Below are 16,476 nucleotides of genomic sequence, written 5' to 3'. Positions count from 1 at the left end.
ATTATTAATTTTGTTAACAGCACCTACAATCCAAACACCTATTTTAATGGCATTTATTTTACTTCTCTTGCCAGAATGGCACCATCGGTTCCAACTTTAACATTAGTATAGTCTATTTAATAAAGTTATTTAGTTATACAATTAATCTGTTGCATTATCGTAACTTTCCTAGATTTAAAACACTAGAAATTTTATCCCTTGCAATGTAGGCAATAAGGTTTAATTTATATTTTAAGCCATATATTTATTATTTGATTATAATAATAATAGAAAGTGAAGAATGTAAAGAAAAGTTTTTTTACAAGAAAAAAAAAATTAAGCCTGCGTTTAAGCCAATTTGCCAAATTTAACCAATTAATAAAATTTTCTATCATTATAGTAATTTTTAAATTTAAGAGATATTTTTTGGTATTACGCTTTTTTTAAATTTAATCATTTTGAAAGTAAGAAATTCAAATTGTGATAGTATCAAAAAAATACGAAATAGGCCAAATTGACTTAAAATTTGTAATTTAATTTATTTTAGTCTGTTTAGATTTTTCTGTGAAACTCTTGTTTTTTTCAACCAATTCTTCAATCAAACTATATTTTACTTTTTGATTTTAATATAACTAGTTTTATGTTTTTTAGCAAAACTTTAATTTATTTTAGATCAATTTTCAATGTGTTAACATTGTCTTAAGTTATTAGAAAAATATGTAAGTTATGTGTAGCACTAGATTTTAAAACATTTGTTGACAGGATACTTCTTATTATATTTGTAAATATTATAAAGAATTTTTTAATTATTATTTATCAATTTTTTTACATTAACTTTAGTAATTAATTTTATACTGTGATAATGCTATTTGTTTTTATCTTATAAATTTTATTTAATGAAAATACTAAAAATTAATTAATTTTTCCTAATGTTTTAAAAAGCTTTATTTTTTGCCCAAATGAATTTAAATGTTTTAATATATTTAATTAGTATTTCAACAACACAAGACAACAACGATATACTTCTAAAAAATTTAGAAAAATTGTACAACTTTATACGATGGGAAATAAATATGGTAAAAGCGGAAGATTATCATTCAAACGGTATGTCTAATGTAGTTAGAATCGCGAAAGTTTTTATTTCTATATTAATTAAACCAAGAAAAGCCAACAGCTCAATAATAAAACAAAAGTTAGAGTTTTTGAATAAAACAGCTTGTAGATTTATAAAAAAATCAAGATGTTTGAATCTTGATAATATAAGAAAAAGGAATACTTTTATAGAAGCTATTATAACTCATGAAGACTTTAATATGTTTACGGTTGTTAATTTTTTAAGTGATGCGATTATTACAATTTCTCTACTGGAAAAAAGTTTAAAAAAATTTTTAAAAATAATTGAAGATTCAAATTATAAATTTGAATATAAAGATCTTTATTTTAGAAATAATTGCCATTTAGATCTACTTAAATTACTATTTCAACAACAATTTTCAATTTTTTTAAAAAGAAATACAACAATTTCTAAAAGTATTAAAAAAATTTAATTGCTTGTCATTTTATTAAAATTTAATTGTTAATCAACTTTTAGTATGCCAAGAAACTGCACTAAATAAAATAAACAATCAATTAACTTGTTCCTTCATGTTTTTTTGTTTTAATTTTTAAAGTACTTTTAAATATCAAAAACATATTTAAAGTAAAAGATTTTTTTATATAAACTAATAAATTATTTGTTTAAGATATTTATAGTCAAGAATTCAAAAGATTTTGTGTACAATTTATAAAACAAAAAAAGTTTTATTTTTTTACAAAATTGCTTATAAATTTTTAATATGCTGTAAAAACAGACTAAATAAATTTCTAGTTATAGATCGTTTATAAGCTTAAATAGAATATCAAATACTTTACATTTCGTATTCAATACCAAAAATTTCATCTTTTTCTTTACACTCAAACTCACTAGAAGAAAAAATTGTTATCCACTCAGATCTATTTTTAATTAAATCTAACAAGCAACAAATAACTTCTTCTTTTGGTAATGTTTGTAAATGTTCAAAGTTTAAAATATTTTTTACTGGTATTTTAGAAAGATTATCTGCTATTACTTCTAAAACATCAATAACATCTTCTTGTTCATTGAATTCAAAGTTAATTTCATTCTGATCTACTAATCCTTTTAATTTTGAACTTAAAATTTTATAATTTAAAAAATATTTTTCAATTTCTTCAACTACTAAATCGGGATTAAAAAACCCACGACTAGTTAAAAAAACTGATATATTTAGCAATCCATAATATTTTACTGAACTAATAGAAACATTAACGTCATATCCCAAACCTTGATCTTTCAAAAGTTTTATAAGGCCTTTATCTTCCTTTAGTAAATCTTTAATCAATACGTCAAATGCAATCTTTGAAATGTATGGATGTAAAGTTTTAATGTAAATATCCAATCGTTTTACATCTCTAATACTTTTCAACCGTAAAAGCTTATTTAGACATTCTTGTTTAAAAACTTTCGAATCTAAAGTATAATTACTATATGAATTGTACCAATTACTTTTCATAACATTTTCAATGTATTCATTGTACAATTTACAAGGGGAGTTAATCATCACTTCTGTATTGGCTGCTGAAGAACTACATGGTACATTATTAAAAACTTCAATTAATTTTTCAATATCATCCATAGATTTATTGCAATATACAACAGCTACCATCCTGTCGCCGAAATACGTATTTTTATAAAAATCAATCACTCTTTTTCGAATGTCTTCAAATTTAAGTGTTTCGTTGTTTCCAATACTAAATCGACTTTCTTCTAAATGATTTTGATAACAAAGTTGTAATAATCTATTTCTTCTACTATCATCATTACTGACATTTCCTAAAAATTCAGAATTTACTGCTGATTTTTCACGCTCAACAGAATTTTCCTTAAATAACGAAGAAATAAAAAAATGCGCAAATCTATCTAACGCTCCTTCAAAATATTTATTACTAACATCAAAATAAAATACAGTCGTCTCATTACTTGTATAAGCATTACTACTTCCATTATGCATATTGAGATAAGCCATATAATCATTTTCGTCTGGATATTTCTCTGTCCCCATAAACAAAAGATGTTCTAAAAAGTGAGCTAGTCCATTGACACCAAATGGCTCGTCAAAAGATCCAACGTTCACGCATAACGAACATCCTGATTGATCAGCATCAGAATCTGATACAAGCAACATCTTTAGCCGGTTTTTCAATACAACAAACTTGTATTCATTTGTATCCACACTACTCTTAATTATGTCACTAGTACAATATAAATAATTATTATTTTCCATTTTAGGGGTACTTTTTTTTACCCTATGGTCGATAAAAAAAGAAAAAGTAAAAGATTGAGTACAAGAAAAAAAAATAAAATAGTAAAAAAGATAAGAAAACAAGAAAAAGATAGACGTAGAGAAGCCAGAATGAAAAGAAAAAGCAAAGCCAAAATTCCAAAACATATTCTTATGACTGATGAAGATGTACAAAAGATGAATGATATTAAAAATAATGAACGTAATCGTAAAGATATAGTAATTGATTTAGAGGACCCTTTTGAAAAATTTATTAAAAATAACGATTTTTTTATTTTAGTCTTAGATCCAAGAGATACGTTTAGTCTTCCAGATTTTACAATTTTTCAATCTAAACCATTTTGTATTGTTTTGAATTATAAAAATGATATCCCGTTAAATTTTTTATTTAAATTGTATGAAAATGCCAAGAAAAGTTACAATACATTTATTGTAGCCAAGGACATAGCTACTGAAAGCCTTAAGTCTATACACAATGATTTTATATCTTTTGTAAACGACTTTTCAGGATCAATAGGCATCTTAGGCGAACATCATGTGGGTAAAAATTTTGTTAAGACGTTTATTCCAGAAAGCAATATTTTTACAATTGAATCCAAACAATCTCTTAGTAGTTTATTAAGAAAATGCTTACCTATGAGAAAGGTTCTTTACAAAGATTTATTAAAATCTCTTGTTGAAACACAAGACTTTAAAGAAAAGTTAAGTTTATACTTTGCCATTCCCCTTTACGACACTTTTAATGATTTTGTTGAGTTGGTCGCGGAAAAAAAAATGATTCGCAAGAATAAGGAATTTAGTGTGTCAAAGATTTTACTGGACGAATTTTATGAAAAAAGAATTTTATTTTTTTACGACATAAATAACATTTTACAAATTTCTTTTAATAAATAAAATTACTTTTTATATAGTTTTTTATGATGATATTTTTTCTCTTTTAGTTTTTCTTTTAATTGAATTTTATTTATTCGAAGAGCTGTACAGAGTTCTTTCAGTTCTGTGTACTCATCAAGAAGATTGTATAATATTTCATGTGGCTCTATGTTTTTTTCATCCATAAGTAGGGTAAAAGCTAAGTAAAGATTTATAATAAAAGATATTAATCTTAAGAAAAAAAAATATTAAAAGTGTAAATTTCTAGTATTTGTGAAGTTATTAATATTATGATGTTGTTTATAGTAAATACTGAGAGATTAAAATATTCTTATTAATATCATACATTAATTTAATAAAAAACTGAAAAATAATTCAATGTATAGTAATATAAAAAGGCGAGTTAATTTTTAGCATTTAATTATAAAATGTGTAAGTAAATTTATCCGTTATTTTACTTCAAAATTTAAAAAATAATAAATTTAAAAGTAATTTTACTATCAATTTTCCATTTATTCCAATATCATTATATAAAAAATTTCAATAACAAGAAAATAAATAAATGCCAAGTTGATAAATTTGGTCTTAAATGCTACAAGTAGATTACTAACTAAAATAATATAATTACAAAATGCATATAGTGTTATGCATTTTTGATTAATTTTGTTTTTATCTTTTTAGTTTGAAGTAAAAAAATTGCATTCAGATGCTATTTAAAAAACCCAATTCATTTTTATGTAAAAAAACCATCAATTTTATGTTTATTTTTTATATTAAAACAGTAACAGAAAAATTAATTTTTTGAACTTTTATTTAAATAACACAATTTCTCAAAAAAACTGCCTCTGCTACGTTCGATAAAATGGTAAATTTTGAGGTAAAGTAGCTTTAGGTTCATTGCTAAAATATTCGTCCATTAGCGCGTCGTACGCAGAAATTCTTTGACTAGGATCAAAAATAAAAAATTTTTTTAGTAAAGAAAGCGTATCTTTAGATACGGCTGTAAAGATTTCTTCAAGTACAATAGGCTCCTTTTTATTAAACTTTATATAACCCGATAAATCTTTTATACTAGGATACTTATCTTCATCAGGTGTACCAAATACTTTAAATATCAAGTTTAATTGCTCTAAATCCGATTCACCAGCAAAAAACGGAACTCTTAACATTAGTTCTGCAAATACGCATCCTACAGACCACATATCAACAGAAGGTCCATACTTTTTAGACCCCAACAAAAGTTCTGGCGGTCTGTACCATCTAGTAATTGCTTGTGATGTCATGTTCCCACCAATCGTTCGTGTCAATCCAAAATCCGCTATTTTTATTATTCCATTTTGCGACACTAAGATGTTATTTGGTTTTATATCTCTATGTATAAGAAATTTTTCATGAAGACTATACACACCACTAAGAAGCATTATCATCCAACTTTTGATGTCACCAGGTAGAAATATTATATTCTTATTCTTAATAATACTTTCTAAATCTGTATCAATAAATTCTAATACTAAATGGATATCATCATATTTTATATAAACATCAATAAGCTTTATAACGTATTTATTGTTGATCTTTTTAAGTGCTCTAACTTCTCTTATCGCTGATATATCAATACCGGTGGAATATTTTGTTTTTTTAATTCTTTTTATGGCGACTGGCTGGTTATTAGTAGTATACGCTTTGTATATTGTAGCGTATGTACCTTCACCAATTTTCTTTTCGTGAACATACATTAAAGGGCATATAAATTTAACATAAAAAAATACAGATAGAAAAAAGAAGTTGAGTCAATCGATAAGCAGGTACTTACTGAAAAACAAGATATATATAATAAGTAAACACACTTATATCCCAAATTAAATTATTTAGTAAAACGAATACAGTAAAATATAAACTTTAAGTTATAAACCTTTTTTTTACCCCCTCATGGAAGAAGTACTATCTTGGATTTCGGAAATTCTTGGTGAAGACTTTACTGGACAGTCATTCTCTAGTGTTCTTAAAGATGGTACAGTGTTATGTAGACTTTTAAATAAGGTATGTGGATATGACATTAAATTTAAAAAGTCTCCTCAACTTTTTGTACAACGCGAAAATATTTGTGCGTTTATCAACGGATTAAAAAAATATGGAATTAACGAATATGAACTATTTCAGACGATTGATCTATTTGAAGAAAAAAATCTTAAACAGGTTGCTATTTCTCTTTACGCCTTAAGCCGTCAACTTCAACAGAATAAAGAATTTAAAGGACCATTTATTGGGCCAAAATTGGCACAAAAACAAAAAATCGAATTTTCTAAAAAAATATTGGATAAAAGTAAATATGGATTTAATTTACAGATGGGATATGATCCAGTGTATGAAAAAATATGTGAAGAACAATTAAATAATTGCAAGAGTAACAATAAAAATTAAATTAATTTTCAGTTTATTTTTTATGATTTTTTATATAATGCTTGTTAAAATTTACACTCTCAATTGTAAAAAAAATAGATTCATATAAATCTATAGTTTTATATCCTGTGCAATATAAAAATATTTTTTTATTTTTTAAAAATGTAGTACAATATATTTTTATTCTTTTCTCTGGAAATTTCAATTCATTATTTTTATATATTTCTATTTCTCCAGAATAATCTAAAAATAAAAAATTAGTATTGTTATCTTTTATGCATATTCCCACCAGTTCTAATTTTTTATTTTTTGCTAGGTTTAAATCTTTTACTAAAATTTTTGATCTGTTCATCGATCAACAGGATCTAAAATATTAATATTTTTGAATTAATTTTATCCTTCTAGTTTTGTATAAGTTATCCAAGATATATAAATTTCTAATCTGTATTTAAATTCTAAATCTATAGGACATTTTTTTATTTCAATATTTATATTTTTTTTATCTTTAGACAAATAATATCTTGTATTTACATGATACTCCCATTCTAGTCCAAGTTTATAAATGTAATAAATTTTACTTTTTAAGAATAAATTATTACAGTTATTTACTATTAGAACCTTCATTTTGTTTTTATTTATAAGTTTTTTTAAATAATAAATAATTTTTATTATTTTACTATGATTAGCTTCATCTAGTAAACTGCTAAAGTTATCTATTATTAATAATTCTATAGAAATCAGCTTGCACTGTGTTAATATTATTGGTATTTCATCTAAAGATTGAACCAATTTTATATAAATTGTATCATCGGGAGAAGAAAGGCGTTTAATAGGAAAGTTGGTAGTTGTAATGTATAATGTGTAGTATTTTTTACTCTCTTCTATACATACAGAAGTTTTACCTGTGTTAATGTCTCCTACCAGTTCTGTAATGCCAAAATATTTTAGCATAATGCAAGGGAAGGATTATAAACAATTTTTATGATTTGTTGTATAATGTGCTAAAATAAACACTTTTTATACCATTTAACATATAAAAAAGAAAAATTAAATTACTGTTCGAATCAAAGAATACATCATTTCTTTGTTTTTAAGAAGAATATTTTTTACAATGGATTACCTAAAAAAGGAGACCATTAAATTCTGTAAGATGAAAATTATGAAACTATTCACTAAATTTATTTCTATGTGCTTTGAAAGCAAAAATTTAGCCCAAGTAAATAATTAAATGTAAATGTAAAATATTTTACAAAATTAAGAAAATATCATAAAAAAAATGTAAGCTTTATAACAGACCGATAATAAATTTATCATACAAATTATATACTTTATGCATTAAAAGCAATTTACATAATTTATTTAAATTTTGTTTGTTTCTGTTCATTTTTTTAAAAACAACAATAAATTTATTTCCCCAGATTAATGGATTCTTATCAAGAAAGTATTCCTTTTTTACTAATTACTGTAGGTTTAATATCTTTAATAAGTCTTACTGCATATGGATCATGTTACGGCATGACGCTAGCCGCCACTGCTTCTTCACTTTATTCTCAAAAGAAACAGGTATTAACTTATTCTTACATAGCCACAATAATGTCATCCTCAATCTTTTTTCAAGCATTTATTCTAGTAATGATTATAGTTAGTAGAATAGATAAAGATTACTCTCTTGGTGTAGCTGCTGCTCATACAGTATCTTCACTTTTACTAGGAGGAACTGGATATGCTGTAGGTATACTTATGGGAAATATAAGTAAGGATGGTTTTTGTAAACTTTACAAACAACCAAAATTTAGTATTAGTTTTGTATTACTTTATGCTACAGCTGAGGTTATTTTGTTGTTTGCATTTATGGGATCTTTAACGTTGATTTATAGCGGGCTTAAATAAATAAAATTATACTTTAAAAATAATAATTGTATAATACCTTTTAAAAAAAACAATAATAAATTTTCTAATATAAAAATAAATAAGTATTTATATTAAATTAAAGTATAATTATATTTGTAAATACTTATTGATGCACAGCTTTTTGTTTTAAATTTTTAAAGCGAAATTAAAATCTAAAAGTATCTGATGATAGATTTTATGTTTTAAAATTTGAAAAATACAAACAAATGTAAAATCAAAACTTTAACAAATTTTATTGTAGTTTGATAAATCATCTTTGGTTGTAAACATTTCATCTTCTTGAGCCAATTTCTCTTTTATAAATTGTGCCAAAAGAGTTGACTCTTTAAGAAAACTTGGTTTACCAACCAACTGACTTAGTCTTAAAAAAGTTTTTTCTATATCTATATCTTCATTTACATTCAACTGCATACATAAATCATAATACATTCTTAATATCCCCAGGTCTAACTCAATTCTTTCTTGTGTAAAATATTCAGGCGGTATAAACATTTTTGTTTGTTTGTTTGTAAAATTTTATAAACATTTTGTTTATAAAAAATTAATTAAACTTAGGGATATTTTCTTTTATATTCATTTTTTTTAATTTTTTACCCTTAAAAATGAACGTAGAAATGTCTAGAATATACACAGATCTTATAGAAGAAGTATTGACTAAACTTGAGTTAGAAGGAGAACCGGAAGGTATAGGAAGAAATCTTATTTTTGATATTCAAAATGGATGGAGGAGGAATATACGAGACTGGTATGAAAATGCCAGTAACGAAGATAAACATACGTTTGAAGATAAGCGTATGGCCTACAATAGCACTACAGATGGATACATATCTTCCGACGAGGAATATGAAATGATGGAGGATACATCTAATTTCCTAATGTGTATGTATGTTAAAGTTTCTAGAACTAAATGTAAATACAAATGTAATTTTAAACAAGGGTTTGTAAATTTAGGGAATGTAGACTTTGCTTTTGCTAATGCACAAGGAGAATTGGAATGGTAAATTAAATCTGATAAACATTAAATGGATGTTTAATTTTCCATATCTTTCTTTTTTTTAAAAATTTCTAAATTCACCCCAAATGGGTATAAAACAGTTATCGGTGATACTAAAAGAACATTGTAAAAAAGGTGTTAAAGAAAAACAAGTAGGATCATTTGCTTTTAAAAAGGTAGCAATTGATATATCAAATTTTATTTATCAATTTCTTATAGCAGTTAGATCGGGTGGTAGTGCTTTAGGTTATGGTGATACTACTACTTCACATCTCGTTGGAATGTTTTACAGAACAATTCGTATTGTAGAATCGGGCGTGACACCAATCTTCGTATTTGATGGTAAACCACCTGAACTTAAGCTTTACGAATTGAAGAAAAGGAGCGATCGGCGCGATAAAGCAGAGGAACAACTTAAGCTTGCCATGGAAGCTGAAGACAAAGCCGAAATTGAAAAACAGACAAAAAGAAAAATCAAAGTAAGTGAAGAACACGTTAACGATTGTAAAAGATTGTTAAAACTTATGGGTATACCGTATTTGACTGCTCCTAGCGAAGCAGAGGCATTTTGTGCCTATCTTTGTAAAGTTAAATGTGTTGATGCAGTAGCTACCGAAGATATGGATGCACTTCCATTTGGTGCGCCTGTTCTTCTTAGGGGATTTTCATCAGCTGCTGTTAAAAAAACGCACGTCACAGAATATAATTTACAAACATGTCTTGGTGAACTTGACATGAACTTGCCTGAATTTATTGATTTATGCATTTTACTAGGTTGTGATTACACGAAGTCGGGGAAAGGAATTGGACCGAAAAAAGGAGTGAGTTTAATTAAAAAGTACAAATGTATTGAAAAGATATTTGAACATGAAAAAATGGAATTAAGTCCAAATTTCGAGTATCAAAAAGCAAGAGAAATATTTAATGAATTGTCAAATATACCTGTAGAAACCAATGTATCAGAATTTACTATAAAATGGGATGATATAAATTTAGAAGAAGTTAAAAAATTTTTAGTAACTGAAAAGGCATTTGACGAAAAAAGAGTCATAAATGGAATAAAATTATTAAAAAGTTGTAGAAATAAATCTAAACAAACAAGTTTAGATAAATTTTTAAGAAAAAAATGATGTATAAATAATATATTTTATTAATAGAATATTGATTTAAAGCAATAGTCTGTTTAATTTCCACTATTCTTATTAAAAAAATGCACTGTGTAATTTAACATATATTTAATAAATAAAATACAATTAAATGATCAATGTCAAACATATCGTTTAGGTTAATAAATGTTTGACATATCTATACATACACTTCAAAATATTTTTTCTAATATAACACCTATGTTAAATTAAGTAAAGTTTACGTTTAAATTATAATTTTACTTTATTAAGTAACGGCTTTAGAAAATTTGGTCTTTTGGGGGAGTTAATAAATTTTCTAAGATACAAATCGTCTATCAAAAGCACTCCTTTGTTAGATATTAACTTATAGTCTATCAGTTCACAAAATTCTGTAAAAATATCATTGTCTGCGCAATTTTTCATTTCCTTGCAATTGGTTACAAATTTCCTAAATTCTTGTATCACATTTGTAACAAAGATCTTTTCTTTACTAGACATTAATAAAATAATTAGATGAATAGGACAAAGTATATCTAATATACAGCCTAGAGAATAGTGTTTTATATCATATTTATTACTTAAATATTTATTATACAAAATCTTAATGTCATTATTAACGTCGTATTGACAAGATAAATCGTGTAAAACTTCATCAGATATTAAATTATTGTGTAAAAAAATAACATTTGTATCATTTTCTTTTTCGTGTAAAATTTTTTTAAATATTTTTAAATCATGTTTTTTAAAATCTTCATCTGAATTTTTACTGCGCTTTACTATCTTTGAAGGCATTGAAACTGCTGTTTTTCGTATCACAAATTTACGTTTGTTTGGCTTGTCGTTTTTCTTATAGTCGAGATAAAAAAGAAATTTGTATAATGCCAAATACTCGTCAAAATTTAAAGTACGTAGTGCACAAACATAATTAGAAAAGCGAGATCTAACTCTCCTTTCCATAGTATCTATTGATAACATATTTTGCGTGTATAAAATAACTTTATAATTATTTTCATTAGCCAGTTCTAAATAATAATATAGAGATAAATTAACATTTTGTGAAGTACTGGTATCTAAATAAATAACAACAAGTGTATTTTCCTTAATTTCCCGTTTGGTTGTAACGTATTCTATTTTCCAATTTTTACCTAAAAAATTTGCTTCAATTTGGTTTAAGACTGCTGTTAATATGTAAATATCTGTTGAAGCAACTAATAAATTATTTAGATCATTGAGTTTGTGCAAAATATTATCAATTTCTTTGTTATAAAGATATCCTACAGCAATTTCCATTACAAGGGATTTAAATTAGTAACAAAAGAAAAACTTTTCACTTTGGAAATGTTCTACGTTCAATAACAAATAAATATAAAATTTAACAGGATTTATTGGTTCAAATATAAAACGAAATGTTTATTCTTATATAATACGCTTAAAAACTAACCCTTATGAATCCAGAAGATTTAAATTTATGGCTTAAAAAACTTATAAATACTGACAAATTTGATGCATGGCTTGCAGTTTCATTTCTTTACCGTTATCCTACGGTGGGAATACACGAATACATTTGTAAAAAACTTAAGCACACAAAAAATCTTATTATTGTGATACCACAACTTGTACACATATTTTTGTACCATTCAGACTCTGAAATCAGTAAACCTATTTGTAATTTAATGAAATATCGTGCAACAAAATCCAGAAAGTTTTTTCTTTCACTCTATTTTTATTTAAAAGGAGCTATAGAAACAATTGATAGTAACAAATCTATACACTGTTATTTCTTAATTTGTGATATATTAAAATTGGAAGGGAGATGTTTAAGCAGAAATACAGAATTTATAAAACTGCAGCTTAAATATAAAAGACGATTACATAGAACGCCACGAGTAATAAAAGAAAAAAAATGTATGCCGAATTTTGACGGAATATTTTTATGTTTCTTACGGTCTGTTATGTGGGTTTGCGATTTAAAAATTTTTAAAATGATAAAAAATTATGAGACAGTTTTTCAACAAGCAAGAAATGTAGCAAAGATTAATTTTAAACCTGTTATGGATACAGGTAATGCATTTAAACACACTTCTATAAAAAGTAGTATTATGTTTATTGAATATTTAGTTGAAATATCGTATAGGCTAAAAAAATTACCTAAAAATCTTAGACAAAAAGGATTAGAGATGGAGTTGAAGCTTTTAAACTGCAATTTACCAGGTAAAATATCCTTACCGTTTTTTAAAAGCCAATATGTTTTGTCAATTCGAATAGAATATTCTACAACATTAAGTTCTGCAGAAAATACGCCTTACATCGTTTTATTAGAGATTGCTGATGAAACACTGCCAAAAAAAAGGATTGATGCGAAAAATGCGGCACTTTTAATGCAACAACTAAATGCAGTTTCGGGATTTACGTATATTTCTGATTCAAAGAATATAAATGATAATTATGCAGCATCTTTACAAAAAATTCTAGAAGCAGAAAGAATTATTACTGATTCTGAATGCGAAAATGACACGGAAAAAATACAAAAAAAGATTACAAAATGGAAAAAAAGAAGGTATCGTTTAAATTCCGATATCAAATCATCTCTTTCAAATGAAATTGTTAAATTGGACTCATTGAAACTCAATGAGAATTGTAAACCGCCAAATTTAGATGCAAACTTAATCAAAAAAGAATATTTAAATCCAATGATTGACATTTCGAGTGTTTTTTTTGAAAATAAAGACCCTATAGCGAAAACGGAAAACGGTGATGATCTTATAAGTGAAAGTGATTTGTCTTCTGTTGATGAGTGGCAAATGCGTAACAATCTTGTAAAAACAATATCAAGATACGGAAATCTTAGAGGATGGCGCCTTGTTAGCTTGATTGTAAAAACAGGATGTAGCTTAAAACAAGAAATAATTGCATATCAAATTCTTTTAGAGATGCAACAAATTTGGAAAGACGAAAGTAAAGATATTTGGGTCAAACCATATCAGATATATTTTGTTAATAATAACGCAGGACTTGTTGAAACAGTTGAAAATGCTTATTCGATTCATAAAATAAAAGAAACAGGTAAACAAGAAAATCGAAATTTTAGTCTTAAAACGTATTTTTTAGACAAATTCGGGGATGGCACTGATGCATATAAACAAGCTACGTACAATTTTCTTATTTCCCTAGTAGGCTATTCTTTAGCTTGTTATATTTTACAAATAAAAGACAGACATAATGGCAATATTTTACTAGACACCGAAGGACACATTATACATGTAGATTTTGGATTTATTTTGGGTGATCATCCCGGTTTTTACTGTGTTGAAGTAGCACCATTTAAATTTTGCAGTGAATACGAAGAGTTACTTAAAGATTTGTTAGAAGATTTTAAGATTCTGTTTTTGGAAGGTTTTTGTGCGTTAAGAAAGCACAGTGAAAGATTATGTCGAATTTTAGAAATGTTATCAGAAAATTCTGATATTAGATGCGTTAATAAAAAAGTACTTAATAGCTTTAAAGATAGATTAAAATTAGAGATGAGTGATAAAGAGTTAGAAAGCTACGTATTGTTTTTAATTAATAAGAGTTTTAATAGTATGGGAACGGGCTTGTATGATTCTTATCAATATTTTTCAAATGGATATTTGTAAACATCATAAGATTTTATTAATAAAATATGTTTTATAAATTTTCATCCACTTTTATAATATTACACCAATCTGGAATATCACCAAAGTCTGTTGAGTAGTAAGTTCTCATATTTATGTCATCTAATCCTAAAAAAATTATTCCACCATTAACTTCAAATGTATTTATTGGAACGTTTACAGGTATCTTATCAACAATCTCTCCATCTTTGTATATCATTACAGTATGTTTATCAATACTTATAATATTTTTCTCAATCATTTTCACTTTTCTTACACTTTCTTTATGATTGTATTTGTAAAGTGGATTTCTAGATCGTAAATCAAATACTAATATTTCGCCATTTTCTGTTCCAACTACAAAATTTAATCCATTGTTAGAAAAAGCCATGTGTAAAAAATTTTCGTTATGTTCTGTTGTACTAACAATTTTAGAAGATCTTTGATCTAAAAACTCTACATTATTTTTACCACAGTATCCTACAAGACTGTGTACACTATTAATATCTATTTCCATAATACATTTGAGTGAGGTGTCATATGGAGTACAAAATTTGCCGTCTATTAGATTAAATCTAAAAATGTTATTTGAATTTCCGCATGCAATAATGTCACCACTAAATTTATTAAATTTTAGGTCGTAACATAATTTTGGCATTCTTATTCTTTCATGCATTCCATATTTAACATGGAATTCTACATATCTGTCTACTCGTAAAAGCGCGAGTTTCTCGCAATTTTTAGTAAGAGATAGTACTTTCATTGGTTCAGCTTCTAAATGTCGATTACTTTTTTGTGCAATGTTAGTTAAATCGTGTATTTTTACTGATGGCTTGTAAGTACCAATAGAAACCAAAAAGTTACCGCTTTCCGATAAATTCATATCGAGACATGCCGTTGGATAATCAAAATTCTTAATAATTTTTGTTTCTTTAAATCCCATAGTAAGGATAAAAAATTTTAAAGAAGATAAATAGAAATAAAACAAGGTAAAAATTTATTATTTAGTACATTTATAAACCATTTAAGTTTTTTTAGGCCAACATTAAAAATTACAATAATGTAAATTGCTTTCATTTTATTATAAAAACCAAAAAAATTAATAACTATCGTAAATAAATGGATACAAAACATTATAAAACTTAATTTTTCATATTTTATTTTAATAAACTGGCATGCTTTTAAATATTACTAAATTTATTTTGTAAAATAATAATCGAAAAATGAACTCGATAAACAAAAATCAAGTAAAGATTGGTTTAATGTAATAATTTTATATAACAATACTTATGAAACAGAGGTAGAAAATATATAAAGCTTTTCTTCTATAAACAAAATGATTTGAGAAATATAAAAAATCAATATAAATTTTTTACAAATTTTAATAACTTACTTTTGATCATAAACAAAAGTTTTAATATATTTATAAACTTTATTAAAAACTAATATAATGTATTTGTAACATATTATCTTTTTTCTTTTATTTTTATTTTGAGTTCTTCATATCTATGTGGACAAAATGTCTCCTTTTTATTTAAAGCTACATTTATTCGATTTTTATTATTTTTACATTCTGCGTGATATTTCATTCTACAGGCTTTTCTATCTTTATTCAAAAACAAATCAGAAATAAGTGTAAACTCCAATCCGCATAATGATAGTGCTTCATAAAAGTATTCTGTCTCCTGTTTTGTCCATCTATTATTTCTTCTTTTTTTCGTTAAATATGTTGCAGAAGTCACTATTCCCGTTTCTTCTAATACTTCCATATCAACATCTTTATTTAAATTAACAAACATGTCATTAGCATCAATACAGATTTCACCATTAACGATTTTTAGTAAATTATTGTCTTGTTGTTGAGATTTTCGTATTTCTATTGGCTTTTTTTTCACTTTAAAAGTTTCTTTAAAATTTGCATTGTCTAAATAAAACGATAATTTTTTGTCCATCAAGCAGGGGAGCTTTTTACATTTTTTTACAAAATGATACAATTATCAGAACAGTAACACACAATTTATTACATTTTAAAGTAAATAAACTTCTATACTATTTTTTATGAACCAATTAAAGAGTTGTAAAGAAATAATTAGTAAAAAATTGTATTTCTTTATTCTTTTAAAATCTTACATACAACACTTACATGATATTGTAAAATAATATAAGTAAAACAGTGATGGAGTAAACGTGTAATCAGAAGT

The 16,476-nt window shown here is 25.4% G+C and overlaps 17 protein-coding genes across 17 annotated transcripts; 7 read left to right on the top strand and 10 right to left on the bottom strand.

Annotated features, from left to right (window-relative positions):
* Positions 1–938: 938 nt before the first annotated feature.
* AAJ76_300047314 (hypothetical protein) lies at positions 939–1,526 on the top strand (the record flags this gene model as incomplete). Its single annotated transcript, XM_024475095.1, has 1 exon — positions 939–1,526. One exon carries the CDS (start codon positions 939–941, stop codon positions 1,524–1,526), a length of 588 nt encoding a protein of 195 aa, XP_024332159.1.
* A 360-nt stretch (positions 1,527–1,886) lies between these two features.
* Positions 1,887–3,320, bottom strand: AAJ76_300044933 (secreted periplasmic zn-dependent insulinase-like peptidase; the record flags this gene model as incomplete). Its single annotated transcript, XM_024475094.1, has 1 exon — positions 1,887–3,320. The coding sequence occupies one exon, from the start codon at positions 3,318–3,320 to the stop codon at positions 1,887–1,889; it is 1,434 nt and encodes a 477-aa protein (XP_024332158.1).
* Positions 3,321–3,344: 24 nt separating this feature from the next.
* On the top strand, positions 3,345–4,232 carry AAJ76_300044908 (hypothetical protein; the record flags this gene model as incomplete). The annotated part of the gene is made up of 1 exon (XM_024475093.1): positions 3,345–4,232. The coding sequence occupies one exon, from the start codon at positions 3,345–3,347 to the stop codon at positions 4,230–4,232; it is 888 nt and encodes a 295-aa protein (XP_024332157.1).
* A 2-nt stretch (positions 4,233–4,234) lies between these two features.
* AAJ76_300043857 (hypothetical protein) lies at positions 4,235–4,396 on the bottom strand (the record flags this gene model as incomplete). The annotated part of the gene is made up of 1 exon (XM_024475092.1): positions 4,235–4,396. The coding sequence occupies one exon, from the start codon at positions 4,394–4,396 to the stop codon at positions 4,235–4,237; it is 162 nt and encodes a 53-aa protein (XP_024332156.1).
* Positions 4,397–5,059: 663 nt separating this feature from the next.
* AAJ76_300042306 (cmgc cdk cdk7 protein kinase) lies at positions 5,060–5,947 on the bottom strand (the record flags this gene model as incomplete). Its single annotated transcript, XM_024475091.1, has 1 exon — positions 5,060–5,947. The coding sequence occupies one exon, from the start codon at positions 5,945–5,947 to the stop codon at positions 5,060–5,062; it is 888 nt and encodes a 295-aa protein (XP_024332155.1).
* A 193-nt stretch (positions 5,948–6,140) lies between these two features.
* AAJ76_300042112 (calponin transgelin) lies at positions 6,141–6,632 on the top strand (the record flags this gene model as incomplete). Its single annotated transcript, XM_024475090.1, has 1 exon — positions 6,141–6,632. One exon carries the CDS (start codon positions 6,141–6,143, stop codon positions 6,630–6,632), a length of 492 nt encoding a protein of 163 aa, XP_024332154.1.
* A 13-nt stretch (positions 6,633–6,645) lies between these two features.
* AAJ76_300041290 (hypothetical protein) lies at positions 6,646–6,963 on the bottom strand (the record flags this gene model as incomplete). The annotated part of the gene is made up of 1 exon (XM_024475089.1): positions 6,646–6,963. One exon carries the CDS (start codon positions 6,961–6,963, stop codon positions 6,646–6,648), a length of 318 nt encoding a protein of 105 aa, XP_024332153.1.
* Positions 6,964–7,004: 41 nt separating this feature from the next.
* AAJ76_300040691 (dna repair rad51-like protein) lies at positions 7,005–7,562 on the bottom strand (the record flags this gene model as incomplete). Its single annotated transcript, XM_024475088.1, has 1 exon — positions 7,005–7,562. The coding sequence occupies one exon, from the start codon at positions 7,560–7,562 to the stop codon at positions 7,005–7,007; it is 558 nt and encodes a 185-aa protein (XP_024332152.1).
* Positions 7,563–8,033: 471 nt separating this feature from the next.
* On the top strand, positions 8,034–8,501 carry AAJ76_300040219 (vacuolar atp synthase 16 kda proteolipid subunit 2; the record flags this gene model as incomplete). The annotated part of the gene is made up of 1 exon (XM_024475087.1): positions 8,034–8,501. The coding sequence occupies one exon, from the start codon at positions 8,034–8,036 to the stop codon at positions 8,499–8,501; it is 468 nt and encodes a 155-aa protein (XP_024332151.1).
* Positions 8,502–8,744: 243 nt separating this feature from the next.
* Positions 8,745–9,014, bottom strand: AAJ76_300039239 (hypothetical protein; the record flags this gene model as incomplete). The annotated part of the gene is made up of 1 exon (XM_024475086.1): positions 8,745–9,014. The coding sequence occupies one exon, from the start codon at positions 9,012–9,014 to the stop codon at positions 8,745–8,747; it is 270 nt and encodes an 89-aa protein (XP_024332150.1).
* Positions 9,015–9,136: 122 nt separating this feature from the next.
* AAJ76_300039116 (transcription initiation factor tfiia-like protein) lies at positions 9,137–9,523 on the top strand (the record flags this gene model as incomplete). The annotated part of the gene is made up of 1 exon (XM_024475085.1): positions 9,137–9,523. One exon carries the CDS (start codon positions 9,137–9,139, stop codon positions 9,521–9,523), a length of 387 nt encoding a protein of 128 aa, XP_024332149.1.
* Positions 9,524–9,602: 79 nt separating this feature from the next.
* On the top strand, positions 9,603–10,646 carry AAJ76_300038650 (flap endonuclease-1; the record flags this gene model as incomplete). The annotated part of the gene is made up of 1 exon (XM_024475084.1): positions 9,603–10,646. One exon carries the CDS (start codon positions 9,603–9,605, stop codon positions 10,644–10,646), a length of 1,044 nt encoding a protein of 347 aa, XP_024332148.1.
* A 246-nt stretch (positions 10,647–10,892) lies between these two features.
* Positions 10,893–11,933, bottom strand: AAJ76_300036320 (5 -3 exonuclease; the record flags this gene model as incomplete). Its single annotated transcript, XM_024475083.1, has 1 exon — positions 10,893–11,933. The coding sequence occupies one exon, from the start codon at positions 11,931–11,933 to the stop codon at positions 10,893–10,895; it is 1,041 nt and encodes a 346-aa protein (XP_024332147.1).
* Positions 11,934–12,088: 155 nt separating this feature from the next.
* AAJ76_300036164 (phosphatidylinositol-4-kinase catalytic subunit) lies at positions 12,089–14,278 on the top strand (the record flags this gene model as incomplete). The annotated part of the gene is made up of 1 exon (XM_024475082.1): positions 12,089–14,278. The coding sequence occupies one exon, from the start codon at positions 12,089–12,091 to the stop codon at positions 14,276–14,278; it is 2,190 nt and encodes a 729-aa protein (XP_024332146.1).
* A 31-nt stretch (positions 14,279–14,309) lies between these two features.
* Positions 14,310–15,218, bottom strand: AAJ76_300033035 (nucleolar protein 10; the record flags this gene model as incomplete). The annotated part of the gene is made up of 1 exon (XM_024475080.1): positions 14,310–15,218. The coding sequence occupies one exon, from the start codon at positions 15,216–15,218 to the stop codon at positions 14,310–14,312; it is 909 nt and encodes a 302-aa protein (XP_024332145.1).
* Positions 15,219–15,235: 17 nt separating this feature from the next.
* AAJ76_300032844 (hypothetical protein) lies at positions 15,236–15,409 on the bottom strand (the record flags this gene model as incomplete). Its single annotated transcript, XM_024475079.1, has 1 exon — positions 15,236–15,409. The coding sequence occupies one exon, from the start codon at positions 15,407–15,409 to the stop codon at positions 15,236–15,238; it is 174 nt and encodes a 57-aa protein (XP_024332144.1).
* A 332-nt stretch (positions 15,410–15,741) lies between these two features.
* On the bottom strand, positions 15,742–16,227 carry AAJ76_300032026 (transcription initiation factor tfiiib subunit bdp1; the record flags this gene model as incomplete). The annotated part of the gene is made up of 1 exon (XM_024475078.1): positions 15,742–16,227. The coding sequence occupies one exon, from the start codon at positions 16,225–16,227 to the stop codon at positions 15,742–15,744; it is 486 nt and encodes a 161-aa protein (XP_024332143.1).
* Between the last annotated feature and the right edge of the window lie 249 nt (positions 16,228–16,476).

This window comes from Vairimorpha ceranae, assembly GCF_000988165.1.
Source record: "Vairimorpha ceranae strain PA08 1199 chromosome Unknown NODE_3, whole genome shotgun sequence".
NCBI classification, from domain to species: domain Eukaryota; kingdom Fungi; phylum Microsporidia; family Nosematidae; genus Vairimorpha; species Vairimorpha ceranae.
Note: the sequence above shows the minus strand (reverse complement) of the source record. Positions and strands in the feature narration are given on the sequence as shown.